Consider the following 16,034-nt stretch of genomic DNA (forward strand, 5'->3'; position numbering starts at 1 on the left):
CAAGATTTGTGTGTTTTTTATTTTTTGTTTTAATGGGAGAGATAGGAGACATTTTTGGTCTGTAAGCCAATTTGATCTACTTAAATATGTCCTCACAGGGCAAAGGTCACTATCGAAAATATGCAAATGAGACTGGAGAGAGGCCTTGAGCTTATTCTCCAGCACCCACCTAAAAAGCCAAGCTCCCACGAGCATAGCAATAACCTTAGCACAAGGGGTGGGGGGGAGGGCAGAGACAGGAGGGGCCCAGGACTCACTGGCCAGCCACTCTAGTCAATTGGCAGATTATAGGTTTAATGGAACACTGTTTCAAGAATACTTGATGGAGACCTTTGGCCTCTGTATCCCATGACACACACATGTAGATACATCCATACGTCTACCTCTCCCTCTCTCCACTTGGTAAAAACTCTCAAAATAAATAAGAAACAGAGGGTGAACTCAGTTCTTTCCATGCTAAGGCTCGCTGGGCCACACAGAGGTGCTGAAGCCCTCTTCTACATCCCTATTTGTTACACTTTATTAATAGCAAAGATTCCAATACGTCTACACCATTAAAAACTCATTCAACTGTCCCTTGGAATCAGAAATTTCAGCCATGGATGATTCATTCCCATTAAAATTCACCATTATGAGGCATTTGGATCATTTGGACACATCAGACACCAATCCTCACAGAGGCAAGCTGTAATGAGCCACCATCATCGATGGGGAGGCATGAATAGAGAATGTAAGCAGGCCCTGGTGTGTGCCAGCATCGCCACCGCCTTTGAGGACCACCCAGCTGAGCCCAGAAAGGAAATAGTAAGAGGGGCTGGAGACATGACTCAGCAGTTAGGGGCATTTGTTCTTGTAGAGGACCTGGATTTGGTTCTTGGCACCAACATGGCCGCTCACAACCACCTTTAACTCTGGTCCCAGGTGATCTGTGACCCTCTTATGGCTTCCTCAGGCACTGCATGCACATTTTAGACATGCCAACAAAACACCCACACACATAAAATAAAAATTAATAAATCTAGCCGGGTGGTGGTGGTGCACACCTTCAATTCCAGCATTTGGGAGGCAGAGACAAGTGGATCTCTGAGTTTGAGGGCAGCCTGGTTTACAGAATGAGTTCCAGGACAGTCAAGGCTACACAAAGAAACCCTGTCTTGAAAATCCAATAATAATAATAATAATAATAATAATAATAACAACAATAATAAATCCTTTTTAAAAACTGAAAAGAAAATGGTAGGAGATATTAACGTTCCTTTAAACTGGGAGATAGGACCCACACAACATGCATTCAAAGACAGTGATATACCTGAGACAGGCCAAGGAAACCACTGGGGGCTAACTAAGCATTGGGGGGGCTAAAGAGAATATTTATTTTCTAAAATTATCAGGGACCCCAGTGAAGACGTTAACATAGTGGACTATGCCACACAGACATGAAAGCAGCCTGACCTCAGGAACCCACAGGGATGCCCAGGCCCACCTGGGTAGAGGCGTGGCCTCGGGGCCCGGGACACTCTGGTTGTGTCTGGGAGTCTTTGCACATCCAATAACGGGAAGAGTTATGAGAAAAGAGAAACTGAACTACAAGGATTGAGACCAGGAAGGCAGTGCTCAGTGCCTAGCAGCTTCCGGGATCCACAGCCCGCAGGCCTCCATCCTTTCTGGCTCACACCTTCACTACTCTGCCAACAGCTTACTAACTAACACAAGGCTTGATGTTTGCGTGAAGGAATGAGAGCCTGCACTGATTAAGGACTCCCACAGATCAAAGGCGACAGCACTGGGTTCCGAAGTCGCACTGCGCAGCGAGGAGGAGCTTTTCATGGGGGCCCACAGGGTTCGGCCACTTGTTATTCAGCTAAGAGCATGGGGTCAGGGCCACAGAGCCACCCGCGAAGCCTTGCTGGTGCATACAGAGCGCATGCCACTTCTCTTTCAGGCTATTCAGGGTAACTCTGACGTCCAAAACAGCTGTGCGCCACCGAGTCTGCGGGTGCCAGTTCTGCAGGGAGGGGTGAGGCCGTCTTCGGGATGGAGAGGGGACAGAAAACTGTTACCAGCAGGTCTCTAAAGCACGGTGGTTACAGTCTGACTCTGCGGCAGGTGTCTACCTTAACCCAACTTCAGCTTTAACAGGCAGTTCCAATGCAAAAGCAGCCAACAGGCTGGACCATGTGAGAAGGAGAGGACAAAGAAAGCACAAGAGTCTCCCGGCCGCTCCGCCAAGCACCTTCAACGGAGAGCTCTAATGTAAGAGGGTTCCATCTAATTTGGCCCAGGGATGGAGGCCGGACCAAGTGACTGCTTCCTTCCTTCCCAACCTGGGAGAGGACCACCTCTTTGAATTAAGCAATAACAGCCCATTTGACCATTCTCTCTATTATTAAAAACCACCAAGCTGTGAGACTCACAAACCTCTTACGAGATCACTATAGGTATGGCTGCTTTAATTTGATTGACGCTCATGTTGGATCTAAATGTGGCCCTTGAACAATGAGAAAGTAATAATGTACTGCGTTTATAGCTATTTTCCTTTTCTTAGGAAATACGCCCTTCGAAACCAAGCTAATCAAGTCCTTTACTTGGCAGCCGCATGCTGTCCATAACCAGGTCTGAGAGACAATCAAGATGGAGGCAAAAAGGCAAAGGCTCAGGCCTCAGAATGGAACGGAAGCCTATGGGGATGAGGTGGAGGGCTTCCCAGGATATGGAGGGGTTCCCCACGACAGGTTCACAAACAGCTGCTATTCCCTGTCTTCCCTGGACCAAGGTCTTTGGTGTAGGTTCAGCCGCTCATGGGCTGGTGTACCAGCATCTTCAACCATCAGTTTGAGCAAGTTCTATAGTTCATGTACCTTCATGTGTGAGACAGAGAGACAGACAGAGAGACAGACAGAGAGAGAGAGCGCGCGCGCGCACCTGAGACTTTAGAACTAGGGATGGCTTTTATTTTCTGTTTTTTTTTTGGGGGGGGGGAGGTTGTACAGATTCTTGGAGGCAGTGAGCTCATCCAACTAAATTAAGTCGTCACTAGCTGCTGTGACAGGCTTCCAGCAGCCAGTAGACACAGCACATTCCAACCAAAGCAGTAAGGCAGGATTTAAGGGGCTCATTTCCCACAGATAAACGGCAGTGACGCACGCTCTATTTTATGGCCTCCTCCGTCCAAACGCACAGGAAAGATACACGACCACTGCCTGCCCTCCCGATTCCCACAGAGCCCGAGATACACGGATCACCCTTGAGTGCTGCAGAGAAAAATGAACTGAGGAATCGCAGGCTGATATCCTGGGGAGAAAAGGCTAAAAACACCACGTTAGGCACACAGCAAGTGCTCTTCATCGACGGATTAAGTCAGTGATGTCTCGAGTTTTGCTGCTGAGTTTGAATGTGCTCAGAGTACAACCAGAAAAACAGATGACACAATGCGTTAAGTAACAGTAGTTCTCCCAATGGCAGCTAGGAAAAGCTGTCTGTCTGCCTGACCTCCTCTCCACTCGCTCAACTACAGTGAAAATTTACATCTTCTTGGCATGCATTCCTTAAAGATCACTTCTTTCCCTTTCCCTTCCTTCCTTCCTCCGTCGTGTCTTCCATCACCGACTCTCCGTTGCCTTTTCATTCTTACTGGGCCCAGCTCTCCTGCTTCGTACCTTGCCAAACTACTTTCAGTCCACTCTCAAAGCAGAATATAAACAAAGAAATGACATGATTTCCCCCACACACACAGTAAATATTGGGGGCAAGTGGCATCATAATGGGTGTTCTCATAGAGATGATTGGATTTTGGGACAATCAATATCCAGACTTGGCAGACGTTCCAGAAAACCAAGGCTGCATAGAGCGCCTTCCTTACAGAACTTGCTCTGTGTCACGGGTATCCTGTAAGCCATTGTGGCATCCACTGGTCTCCAGGGGACCCTGTCCCTGAAGATCGCATTTTCAATCTTGTTTAAATAATGGTAACCTTAACCCAACAGCAGGAGGCAACTTGTAACTATGAAGCTAGTTTAAGGATGGACAGATAGGCACACATACATTATTAAACAAGGTAAGCCATAAGCCACGAATGCAAATGACATAGAAGAGTAATTCTGCTCTAAGAGATGCAGAGATACTGGCTGAAGTGGACAGGGCCAGCATCCAAGTGGGATTGGAATTGATAAGGCACCCATTATTAAAAAAAAAAAATCACTGAACAAATCAGCTGTTTTGTGCCCTACCCACAGGAAAGGGTACCCTGACCAGCAGACATGACTGTACCCATCTGCTTGGCAGGAACAGTGTGTTACTATGAGGACTGTGTGGGCTGTCTAATAGAGCCAGTGAAGCTCATCCCATTTTCTGAGCCTGTGCCATGCAGCCTTCCAAAAGTAATGGGGCTTGCTTGCTTTAAAGATTTATTTTATCTATGTGCATGCATGCATGTATACACATGCATGAGACACACACAGAGAGAGAGAGAGAGAAAGAGAGAGAGAGAGAGAGAGAGAGAGAGAGAGAGAGAGAGAGAGAGAGAGAGCACGAGCAGGTGGGAAGGCTTCAGAAGAGGGCATCAGACCACCTAGAGCCAGAGTTAAACAGCATGGTTTCTGGGAACCAAACTTGGAAGCAATAGATCTAAGTGTTCCTAACCATGGAGCCATCTCTCCAGACCTCTGTAATGGGGTCTTCTAAGTAATCTGCCCTGAACAGGAGATGTCAGGACCCCCCCACTCAGAGCATCCCAGCCAACAGCTCCTTTCCCTGGAAGCTGATGGGTTAGCATTCCACGGGAAAGCCTCGCATGCCCTCCATCTGTCTGTCTGTTAGCCTGGATCGGTCCCTGTGGAATGGACCGTGATGGCGAGCACGGCCAGAAGATCTTCCAGAAAGAATGGAGGTGTGAGTCCAGTGAGGTCTTCCCATAGTAAACCTCAGGAGAACTCTCTCCAGCTTGGTACACTTGTCTCTCAGAAAGGGCAGGGATGTTAGACTGCTTTTAGAGAAATGATCTCTCATCCAGACAACTCTTTCCCCCCTAGATCATACCAGAGGCATGAAAAAGACATGAACAGGACTGAAGAGATGGCTCGGGAGTTAACAGTGTGTACCTCTCTTTCAGGACCCAAGTTGGGTTACCAGCATCCACGCCAGGTGGCTCACAACATCCTGTAACCTCAGCGCCAGGGACTCTGACGCCCTCTTCTGGCCTCCACAGGCATTGCACTCATGTGGCACATATTCACACACACACACACAAGTGTAAATTAAAAAAAAACAAACAAACACATGAAGCATGGGACTGCACCTGAAACCCTAGCACTTGGGAAGCAGAGGCAGGGGGATTGTAAATTCAAGACCATCCTGGGCTACACAGCAAATCCTCATCTTAAAACCTCTCTTGTTTCAAAAATAAAATAAAGCAGAATCTATGGCTTAAAAGAAATAGTAACACAAATGAGACCAAGGAAAAACAAAAGTCAAACAAACAAAAACAAAGCAAAACAAAACTAAGTCCCAGGCTTAAGGTATAAAGACTACTATAAGACAGAAATTATTAATTTCTTATGATTATTAAAAACCAAGGTAGAAAACTCAAGTACACCAACTCCAGCTGAAAATGAATTTCACATGTAACAATGATCACTTAAAAAGGAGAACAGGAGGAATTTTTCAAAGTGCTCAGGAAGGAAGATTTTACCACATGAGCTAGTCAACAAAGAAGTCTAGCTACACAAGCTATTTTTCCACCCAGTAGCCACACCCATGAATCGTTCTCCCCCTCCTCTCCTGACATCTCTAAGAGTAAACAAAGACACTTGGCACCTACTTTCCTCCCGGGAAAGACCTCCTGAACCTGCCAGAGTGCTCACAGACTAACCGTCAGTGCCTGGATCTCCTCCTCTGCTTCCGCCGTTGTCTCCTCCAGCTCTGTCTTTGCCTGGCGGAGCTGGCCCTCCAGGGCCGCCCTGGCTGCCTGCAGGGCTGTCAGTTGGGACTCTCGCTCCTGCAGGGACAGCTGCAGCTCCGTGAGCTGGCGTTTCAGCTCCAGCTTCTGCTCCTCATGCTCCAGGCTGACCTGAGGAAGAAGAGGTTACATGCTTAGTGGACTGTAGAGAGAGACTGTGAAGATGAAGCAGAGCCTGCAGCTTAGACCTGGTCTTGGCCAACAGCTCAGCCTTGAGGGTCCATGTGTGTCTCAGAGCAACAGCACTGAGAAATAAGTACAGCAGGACCTGCAGTGAACTCTCCCATGGGTTCTGCCTCCATGGACTCATTCAACCACGGACTGAAAATATTCAGAGAGAGACTGCGTCTGTAGTGGACATGCTTGAACACATAACACATACAGAACTGTCATCTTCCCCTAAGCAGGAGAATGAAGGTTTTGGTTTTACTTTTTTCTTTCTTTCATCCTTTCTTCCTTCCTTTCTTTTGATTTTTCAGGAACTCACTCTGTAGACCACGCTGGCCTTGAACTCTGAGACCCACCTGCCTCTGCCTCCCAAACCTGCCAATGCCCCCCAAGTGCTAGGATTAAAGGTGTGCACCACCAACGCCCAGCCAGTTAGCTTCTTGGAGAGCAACTGCATAGCAATATTGTTTCCTGTGACCCAAGGCACTTGTGAGATGTGTGTGTAGGTTATATGCAAGTACTTCCCTTTCTTTGAAAGGGCACTTGAGCAGTTTGGTATCACTGAGGGAGTCTTAGAGCCGTGCCCCAATGACTATCTCTAACTCACAGACACTTAGATGCAGCCACAAGTTTGGGCATCATGGAGGGGAATCCTAGAGCCGTGCCACAATGACCATCCCTAATTTACAGGAACTTCGATGAAGCCACGGGCTTGGGTATCATGGATTGCCCCAATGACCATCCCTAACTCATAGGCACTCAGATGCTTAGGAAGGCTTCCAAAGAAAGATAAGACCATGGGAGTCTCGAATGGAAACTCTAATAATCATCCTATTAATAACAAAGATACCTTTATAATTAGAATGCAAATGCCACAAGGGGCTGGATTCTATTTCTCCTCAGTATTCTCATGCTGATTTATTCCCATTAGATAGTCTACATGAATGTCCTATTTTGAGGTAAGCACTCTCTGCCAGCCCAATCATCCACTCAATATTTTAGGCATCCATTTTAGAACTTTTGTTTGTTTGTTTGAGACAGGGTTTCTCTGTGTAACAGTTCTAGCTGTCCTGGAATTAGCTCTTGTAGACCATGCTGGCCTCGAACTCACAGAGATCCGTCTGCATCTGCATCTGCCTCTGCCTCCCAAGCGCTGGGATTAAAGGCGTGTGCCATCACTGCCTGGCTCATTTTAGAAAAACTGAATGAGCCATTTATGCATAGAAGTAGACATGGCGAAGAAGGACAGCCTCCACCTTTGCGTCGAGAAGAGCGATGAGGCCAACCGTCCTCATTCTGCAGTCGAGTGTAAGGACGCTGTACAAACAGCAGAGTATGGTAGCTGACTCCGGAACTCTGAAACCACTGTGAATTTACAGGAGAAGGGCTGAAGTGAAGCGGGCTGGAGAGATGGCTCAGCAGTGAAGAACACTTGCTGCCCTTGCAGAGGACCGAGCTCAGTCCCCAGCACCCACATCAGGCAGCTCCATGGGATCTGATATCCTCCACTGGCCTCAGTAAGCACAGACTGATTCCAAAGAGCAACAAGCTTCAGGGGACACCGATGGCCCAGATGAGCTACCCAGGCAGAGCCAATTCAATAAGATGGACTTGTATGGAAAGGCAAAGCAAGTGACTTTAGTCCCAGGAGATCTGACAGTTTCTTCTGGCCTCTGCGGGCACTGCAAATGCATGGCACACACTCACACATGGACATAAAGAAAAATAAATCGTAAAAATAATAACAATTTACAGGACTCAAATTAGATGGGAAAGGACTAGAAACATAACCCTGGGTTTTGCTTGAGCCTAGCACGCACAAGGCCCTGGCCAAGTTCAACTGGGATTTTTTTCAGACAGGGAAAGTGAGGCATCCAATCTGACCAGCATGGACAAAGTCATCCCAGGACCATGCCGAACCAGTAAGACATGCTTGCTGTAATCATAGGCTATCTAGCAACAAGGGTACAGAATAAACTCAGCACACCCACTGGGGGAAGTGGGGGACATATCCAGCAGAGAAGGTACCCCAGAAAAGGTGACACCCAAGTCCCAGGTCACCAGAGCAAAGAGAAGAAAGAACTGCAGAAGATGTGTGGCTAATTTGAATGGGGTCGGAACAAAGGACAGAGAAGAGCTGGATATCTGTGGTGTTTCCAAAGGGGTACCTTCCAGAGAGTACCACCAGCGACCCCAGCTCAGAAGAGGAAGAGCATCAGTGCAGGGAGGGTGGGGGCCTGGACGGGGCCGTGGAGAGGGGACACAGCTCAATATTAACATACTAACACGCTGAACTTCACCCTCACGGGAAACCCGAGTGCAGTGGTCTAAAGTCCTCCGCAACACCAGCTCAGAAACTCAACGGCAGAGCCTGGCTGAGTCTAGATCCGCCAGTCCTCAACACATTAGCGAGAGCTGAAGCCAAGAGTTCAGGATTCTCACGTGACAACAACGAAGGTGACGTGACCACAGAAAACAGAACTTAGAGGACACCGGGCACTGTCGCTCATAGAGCTCCCCAAGAAGCTGATGAGGGAGGTGTTACCGCTCCCTCCACTCAGGGATAGGCAATTATGCAAATTTTACAGTTTAAAAAAAATACAAAATAAAAAGATGGTAGGGCTGGCATTCGAACCCAGGAAGCTTGGTAGGAGTTCATGTTTGCAAACACAATGTCTTCCTGTTTGTCTCATTAAAATGCCAGCTGTCAGTGCAGGCTGGGACTCTACCAGCGAGCCTGCAAACTCCCCAGATGTCCACTGGCGAAAGCCCGAGACACGGGCGACAGTGAAGCAAGGAGAAATCTGGTAGCGAAAGGCTGGGCACTTAAAGCAGAACCCAGAAGTCCCGAAGGTCACAGAAGGAGCCACCACAGCACGCCGCCGGGACTAAGGAGAAAGCTCAGGGCCCTTTAAGGTGAAGCAGATTTGAGGCTGAGGCCCCTGTCCTGAATCTCACACCAGCAAGTCGCTCAGAGAAGACGGACTCCCAGGGAGAATGAGAGCCCTGAGCCTCTTATAAAACATTTTAAGTTTCTCCTACCGCCCCGGGGGTGGGAGAAGCAGTGAGCTACTAAAGAAAGAAACACCAACAAGGTTCCCCGAGGACGTGGTTACCCAGAGGAGCTACTGTGCCCGCAGGAAGGCTTCTACGTGGAGAGGAAAGGTGAACGACAGCTGGCTCACCAAGGCCCAAGGCACCTGCCCGTCTGGGTTGTCTGCACTGAGACACCCTTAAGGCTGACTCTACTGGGAAAAATCAAAGTGTAGCCTGGATAGTCCAAGTGAGACCGATTCTCCAAACCAATCACACAGACTACTCCCTACAAACTAAAACAAAAGAAACTAAAAAGCCTCAAACTCCATGCCCCTTCCAATTCCCTTTTTAAGATGATAAAACAGCCTGTGTGGCTCACAACTGTGGCTCCCTCAGGAGGCTGAGACAGGCTGGTCATGGTCTCAAAGAACTTAGAAAAAACTGAAGACGACGCCATACACGCACTATAAGGCTCTGGAGGACGCTACTGGAGGGGCCCTGGAAATGGCATTTGTCTTTGGAGCCCAGTTAAATCAGACACGTGTAACATTCCTTCTCCACAATTTGTCCCCCAATGCTCCCAGTTTTCCTCCATCAGGCGAACCTTAACCTGGTTGTCTTTTAATCTCCTGTAATTATGAGACCAACCTCGGCCCCAATCATAGGCCTGCAACCTGCCCATGCATGACCTGTACATCTCGTGGCCCTCGTTAAATCCTGCTGAAGGGGGAACTTCTCAGCACTGTTGGACAGATGCTTCAGATGCTTCAACCTACACGACTCCCACAGAGCCCTAAAAGAGAGAAACGCCACCACTGACGCTTTAGAGATAAGGAGCCTAAAGCACGGACACACGATCCGTGAACAGGGCTCAACAGGTCAAGGGGTTTGCAGCCAAACCTGAGTTTGAAATCCAGAGTCTTACATGGTAAAAGGAGAAACCCAACTCCCACAGGCATGCTGTGGAGTGTGCACGCACAAGGCCTCCAGTGTGTACTGATTTACGCTTTGGACGCTGGCTGACTCAGGGACTGAATTCCCTCAGCAAAACCCTTCATCCTCACCTCCCTCAACCTTGTCTCCAGCTCCAGCAGCCGATTCTTGTCACTGTGGTCTTGGTGGCTGATTTTCTCCAGCTGCTCTTCCAACTTTCGGTTCTGGGCCTCCAGTTTCCCGGCCTGTGTCTCCAGGTAAAATTTCTGCTGCCTGAGTTCTGAAATCATCTCTTCCTGGGCCTTCCTGGTAGGGGGGTGGGGGGTAAACCAAACAGACTCATCAGAGGCAAGCGTGTCTCCCTGGTACAGCAGGCAGAAATGGGGTGAGAAGGTACATCTTCAGTGAGTAGTCAATAGTGCTCTGAGTTCCTTGTCAACGGGATTACGTATGGTCAAGCAACAGATGCTAACATTACAATCCTTTGGTAGACCTTTTCGTTTGTTTCTTTTAGAGCCTATATACAGAGTAGAGAGAGGCCTCCTTCAAGTAGAGGGAGAGTTCACAATGCACGCTCTGTGAATGATGCTACAATCGAGAAAAGACAACTTTGCTCCTTCTAGAACTCTGTGGTGCTTCCTCACCTTCCTGCCAATTGTGACAAGTATCAAATCCGAGAACCCAAGACTAGAGAGTGGGTGGCCCAACTGGTTCATAGTAAGATGGGAGTGTTTCCAAGGTCTCTGAAGGAATGTGCTGAGGGAAGACATTCCTCAGGACTGTAAATTCAGGCAAGGAGACCGTGATCTGAGCATTTATAAACTTGGCTGGCCCTGGCTGACCCCCAAGGCACAGCTCCCTATAGCAGGATGCATGGCTGAACTGGGTGCACACAAAGTCACCTCCTGCTGATTAACAGCAGCCCAGGATGGGAACAGGGACAGGAGCTTTCCAGAAACAAGCTCTAGCCAGCTTCCTCAGGCACAGAAAATGCTCTGTGGTCTGTAGGAATTTGAGGTACCTGAGAATACATGACGTGTACCTTGGTGGTGGTGCACACCATTAATCCCAGCACTCGGGAGGCAGAGGCAGGCAGATCTCTGTGAGTTCAAGGCCAGCCTGGTCTACAGAGTGAGTTTTAGAACAGCCAGGGCCACATAGAGAAATCCTGTCTCAAAAAAACCAAAAGAATGACTGACTCAAAAGAGAGGCCGCACAGGGGTGAGGCCATTCAAAGGAGAGCAAAACTACACGTGTGCACAGCACGGCTCAGCCGATGCACACACTTGACTTAGCCTGTGGCGGTTTCCATCAGACAAAAGAACAGACTTTCTGTTCCTGGAGCTGAGGCAAGCGCAGTAAACTACTTACATGTTCCTCTGGGTGAAGAGACTGCTGTTTGCCGCCAGCTTGTTGGCCTCGGACAGTTCCACAATCCTCTGCTCCAGGGATCTGATCTTGGAGTCCATAGCATTGATCATCTGAAACACAGGTGACCCCTGACACCTCACACACGGACTGTCTAGTCAGAAAAGGGTGATGGTGGGCCCTTACAAATGTCCACAGGTGGGTTGGCCAGAGGTAGTGAGAGACTGCAGAGGCTGTACCCTGAAGGTCACAGGACAGGCTCCAAGGCTACAGAGAAACCATCTCAAAAAACAAGTGTATACCTTGGACAGGCCCCTCCTTTCGCGAGACAGGGGAGGAGGCATGAAACCCCGTGTCCTCATGTATGAAAGCACTTGAACTGTGCTATGCTGCAGTCCCAGTCCTTCCCTTGGGCATTCTGGGGTAGGAAACCCCCATGAGCATCTGGGATAATATGGATGGATTTACATGCATCCCAGGCCAGTCCCATGCCCAGCAAGTTTGAAGGGAGAGAAATCAGTAAATTTTAAAAGAGAGAGTGACGTGGGAGCCTGAGGGCCACCAGGTGCTGTCCAGAGGCACTTTGAAGGGACCCCGCGGTGTCAGTCATTAGCGAACACAAATCCAGCCACTGTTCTTTGGGGAACGAAGCTTCCCTAGTACCCACAGACCCTGTATGATGCCATGGAGAGAACACGTTACCAGATGAAAAGGGGGACTCTCGGCCTCACTCGAAACCCTTCTCGGGGAGGTGGCCTGGAGTCTTGCTACCTACCGCCTTCTGCTCGCTGAGGATTTTGCCCTTCTCGTGGGCCTCCTCTTCATGTCTCTGCATCATGTTCTCCAGGCTCTCCTTGTCGGCCAGGTCTTTCTTTATCTGATTGTCCAGTACCTACGGAGACACAAGATGTGAATATCCCAGGAAGCTAAACTGGGGGAGGAGGGGAAGAGAGGCAGCAGAGGCCCAGGCCTCCGGACTCCAGGGCAAAAAAAAGGTGAAACCCAAGCAGAGTCAATTCATTCACCAAGACGACCTGAAGAAGAGACCATCGCCACCAAATGCCCAAAACCAGGTGGACGTGGATGAGAAGTCTGCTGGGAAGTCGGGCAGCTCCAAAGACCGGAGAGCTGTGCCCAAACCAAGAAGGCTGATTCCAGCATGTGGGAAGAGGGAGCGCTCAGTGCCTAGCCCTAGACAGGGAAGCGCCTAGCATTTGAGAGCATTACCTGGGGGGCGGGGGGCGGGGGGGTCTCTTAGCGGTGGTTTTCAAAATATGCCTTGCTCCTAATCTGTACAAAATGAATTCTGAATACTCCCAAGCCATGCATCTCAGAAGGAAAGAAGATGTAGGGCCACAGAGTCTGGGTGACTAGGGCTGATGTTCTGATACAGCCAGCAACAAGACAATGTTGCCCACCAGTGTGTGGGTGGGACAGATAATATAAAAGACAGGGGGAAAGAGCCTTTTCTCCTCTGATATAACCAGGATTAAAAGTCCCTGGAAAAAGACACTGTGCTCAGGAAGAGAGAACTGCTGTGTTCTCGGGGCTCAGGCTGTTACCGTGAGCACCTGGTCCCAAAGAGGAAAAATAGAACAGCAACGCTGTCACCAACCACCAGCTTGATCCAGTGTTCTGCAAGGCACTTGACCCTCCAAATCACCAAAACCCCGGGGACAGAGAGGAAAGATACTGAACTCCCCGAGCCTTTGACCGAGCAAGAACCTATGCTCCTGACCACAAAGAGTTCGCTTTGCTTTTGTGAACAACAACACTGCCATCCAACATCCGCCAGAAGACTGGAAATAAAGCTGTTAGAATTGGGGTCACAGATGGGACCTGAAAAACGCCTTTCCCACAATGTCTATTATGAGGGGCCCTCCATGGCTTCTGGGGACATTGTCCCTAAAAAAGAACTAGTCAGCGGGGAAGGGGTCCACAAGATAAAGGAAAGAACAAATATCAAAGAGGGCTTTCAACTAAAATTCAATGAGGAAGGAAAAAAAAAAAAAAAAAGAAAGTTAGTGGAGAGGCCCGGAAGGTGGCAAGCAGAGTCATGAGGGTTCGGAGCACTCAGTGGGGTAATAAAGTGACCGTTCTGTTGGATGTCTGAGCATGGTTCTAAAATTATGAGCAAGAACACAGTGGATCTGGGGTATGATCAGAGCTATGACCAAAATGGCCTTACAGAAGCTGGGACCAACAATACAATACATAAGAGTTCAGAGGGAACAGCTTGTCTGGATCCCAGGAGAGAAGGTAGAAGAAAACAGCTTTTCTGGAACATTCCCTGGGGTCTATAAGATAGAGTTCTGTCTAGCGAGAAGGGACCAGAGATTGCGCAACACCTAGGATGCCCAGGCTAAGGAAGCCCCCTTCTCCAGGGTGCTAAGGCAAAGGAAGATGTCTGTTCTAAATCAGATCTCGACCTTGGCAGCAATGGGTCCTGATACAACCTGCACGTTGATCAAAAGGGACATGCCGTCACCCAAAATGAAAGCATCTTGGCTTTGACAGGGTTTGACTGGCAGGGGACAGAAATGTAAGACAGACGTGGCTTTTGATGGGCTTTCAGTTTCATCATTCAAGCCACACAGCGGATTCCATAAGGAGGTTACTGTCGTTACGCAGGCATTCTGAACACTAACGTCTGGAAACCACTACAAATTCTAAACTAAAAGGTGAGCTCGATAAATTTAAGAGGCCGCATCTGGACATTTTTCTACAGTCATTTAATAAAAAGTAACTGAAAATTGCCACAGCTAAGAGAGAGTGGCAGGCGGTGATGGCAGTGTGTCTGCATGAGGACGGACATGTTGGACTTGCCAAGAGAGGATCTCTTAATGCTAAGGATGCAAGCAAACCCAGAACAGGGTCACCACAGACACCAACAGCCTCTTTCAATGACTGAGCAAAGAAACAATCACATACGATAGAATGACCAAAGTCATGTGGCTGGGGCTCAGTTCTCAGGAGTGGGGGTAGGGGTGCTGACAAGAGAAAGTATTTCAGACCAAAAGCTAAGCAACAGCAGACAAAGAAAGAATGACTAAAACAAAGTTGTTTCTATCTGAAGGCATTTGCTGACCCACGTGAACTGGAGCTCCTGTCTCATAGCCTCACGTATGAGAGAAGACTGAAGTCAAAGTTTCCTTTAATGATGCACCAAAGAAAACGGGCAAAAGGGAACAGCCATCATCGTGAGGGAGAAAAAGAGAGGGGTGAAAAGCCAATCTTCAACACACCAGTCACCAGATACAAATGCTCAAAAAATGACAGACCTGAAAATGAATACATAGGATCAAAAATTATCTTTCATAATCTAGCAAATTTGGGAATAAAACACATAGCATATCTGCCTAGAAATAAAACATATTCCTGAAATTAAAACCTCAATAGACAGGTTTGTCAGCAGTTTAGACACAGTTAAGAGAGGCTTAGCAGAGTGGAAAGCAAGGCAGTAGAACTCACCTAGGATACAGCACAGAGGGACAAAGAAACGGAAACATGGAAAAGAGTGGATTCCAGGAGACCTAGCCCATGTCTACTTAAGTTCTCAAGATGGCAGCAAAGACAAAAGAGAGCAAAAATAATACTTGAAATATATTAAACACTGATTTTCTTGGTATTGAGTAAAAATGTATCAATCTACTCAAAATTTCCAGCAGGAGAGCCGGGCGGTGGTGGCGCACGCCTTTAATCCCAGCACTCGGGAGGCAGAGGCAGGAGGATCTCTGGGAGTTCGAGGCCAGCCTGGTCTACAGAGCTAGTTCCAGGACAGGAACCAAAGCCTCAGAGAAACCCTGTCTCGAAAAAAAAAAAAAATTTCCAGCAGGATAAATAAAAGAAATTAATGTCCCAACAACTCACAGCAAGACTACAGAATTAAAGACAGAAGGACACACACACACACACACAGACACACAGACAGACACAGACACACAAGCTTAGCTTCATTTTCAAGAAGGTAACAGTAAGAGTGGGGTTGAGTGGCCAAAGAGCACTGTTGCAGCTACAGAGAACACGGCACTCTAAGAACGAGGCTGATGTGTACATCGGCAGCACAAACTGAACTTGGAAGTGGCTGGGGGCAGTACAGCGGAGCTGAGGAAGGTATGAGTGAAAATGACCAAAATGCATGCATGATTATATGCAAATATCAAATTATAAATAATATTATCAAATATAAAAAGCATTTTTTTCTTTAAAAAAAGAATGGGATGGACACTGTTACATCCAACAAATACACCAACTTAAAATGCACATTCGAGAACATAAATAACACAAAAGTGAAGGTGAGGGGTGGGGACACAAGAGAGGGTAACCGAAGAGATGTGAAAAAAGCAACTGATTAGACATGTAAAAAATGTCATAATGAATTAAATGGATTATTTTGTACTATAATACATGCCATTTCTAAAAAATGAAACTAAGGAGCTGGAGCCCAATCCGCCGTGGGTTAAAAATGAATAAATAAAGATGGAACCACAATATGGAATGAAGAATATATTAAGCTCCAGACTTGAAAGTTCTCCCGTCATGCAGTAAGGACAGGGTTTAGCCTACACCACCCTTT

The 16,034-nt window shown here is 47.9% G+C and overlaps 1 protein-coding gene across 12 annotated transcripts in view; it reads right to left on the reverse strand.

Moving 5' to 3' along the window:
• The window catches only part of Cit (citron rho-interacting serine/threonine kinase), a 175,807-nt gene that overhangs the window by 55,274 nt on the left and 104,499 nt on the right, over window positions 1-16,034 (reverse strand). For all 12 annotated transcript variants that reach the window (XM_050159019.1, XM_050159018.1, XM_050159017.1 and 9 more), the window contains 4 exons: window positions 12,234-12,350; window positions 11,462-11,571; window positions 10,222-10,396; window positions 5,867-6,064 (listed from right to left, as the gene is read on the reverse strand). In XM_050159019.1, coding sequence (XP_050014976.1) covers window positions 5,867-6,064; window positions 10,222-10,396; window positions 11,462-11,571; window positions 12,234-12,350 — 600 coding nt within the window. The remainder of the gene's footprint in view (window positions 1-5,866; window positions 6,065-10,221; window positions 10,397-11,461; window positions 11,572-12,233; window positions 12,351-16,034) is intronic.

The sequence above is a fragment of the Alexandromys fortis genome, unplaced genomic scaffold, assembly GCF_014885135.2.
Source record: "Alexandromys fortis isolate MF-2015 unplaced genomic scaffold, M_Fortis_MF-2015_v1.1 scaffold_90, whole genome shotgun sequence".
Lineage (NCBI taxonomy): Eukaryota > Metazoa > Chordata > Mammalia > Rodentia > Cricetidae > Alexandromys > Alexandromys fortis.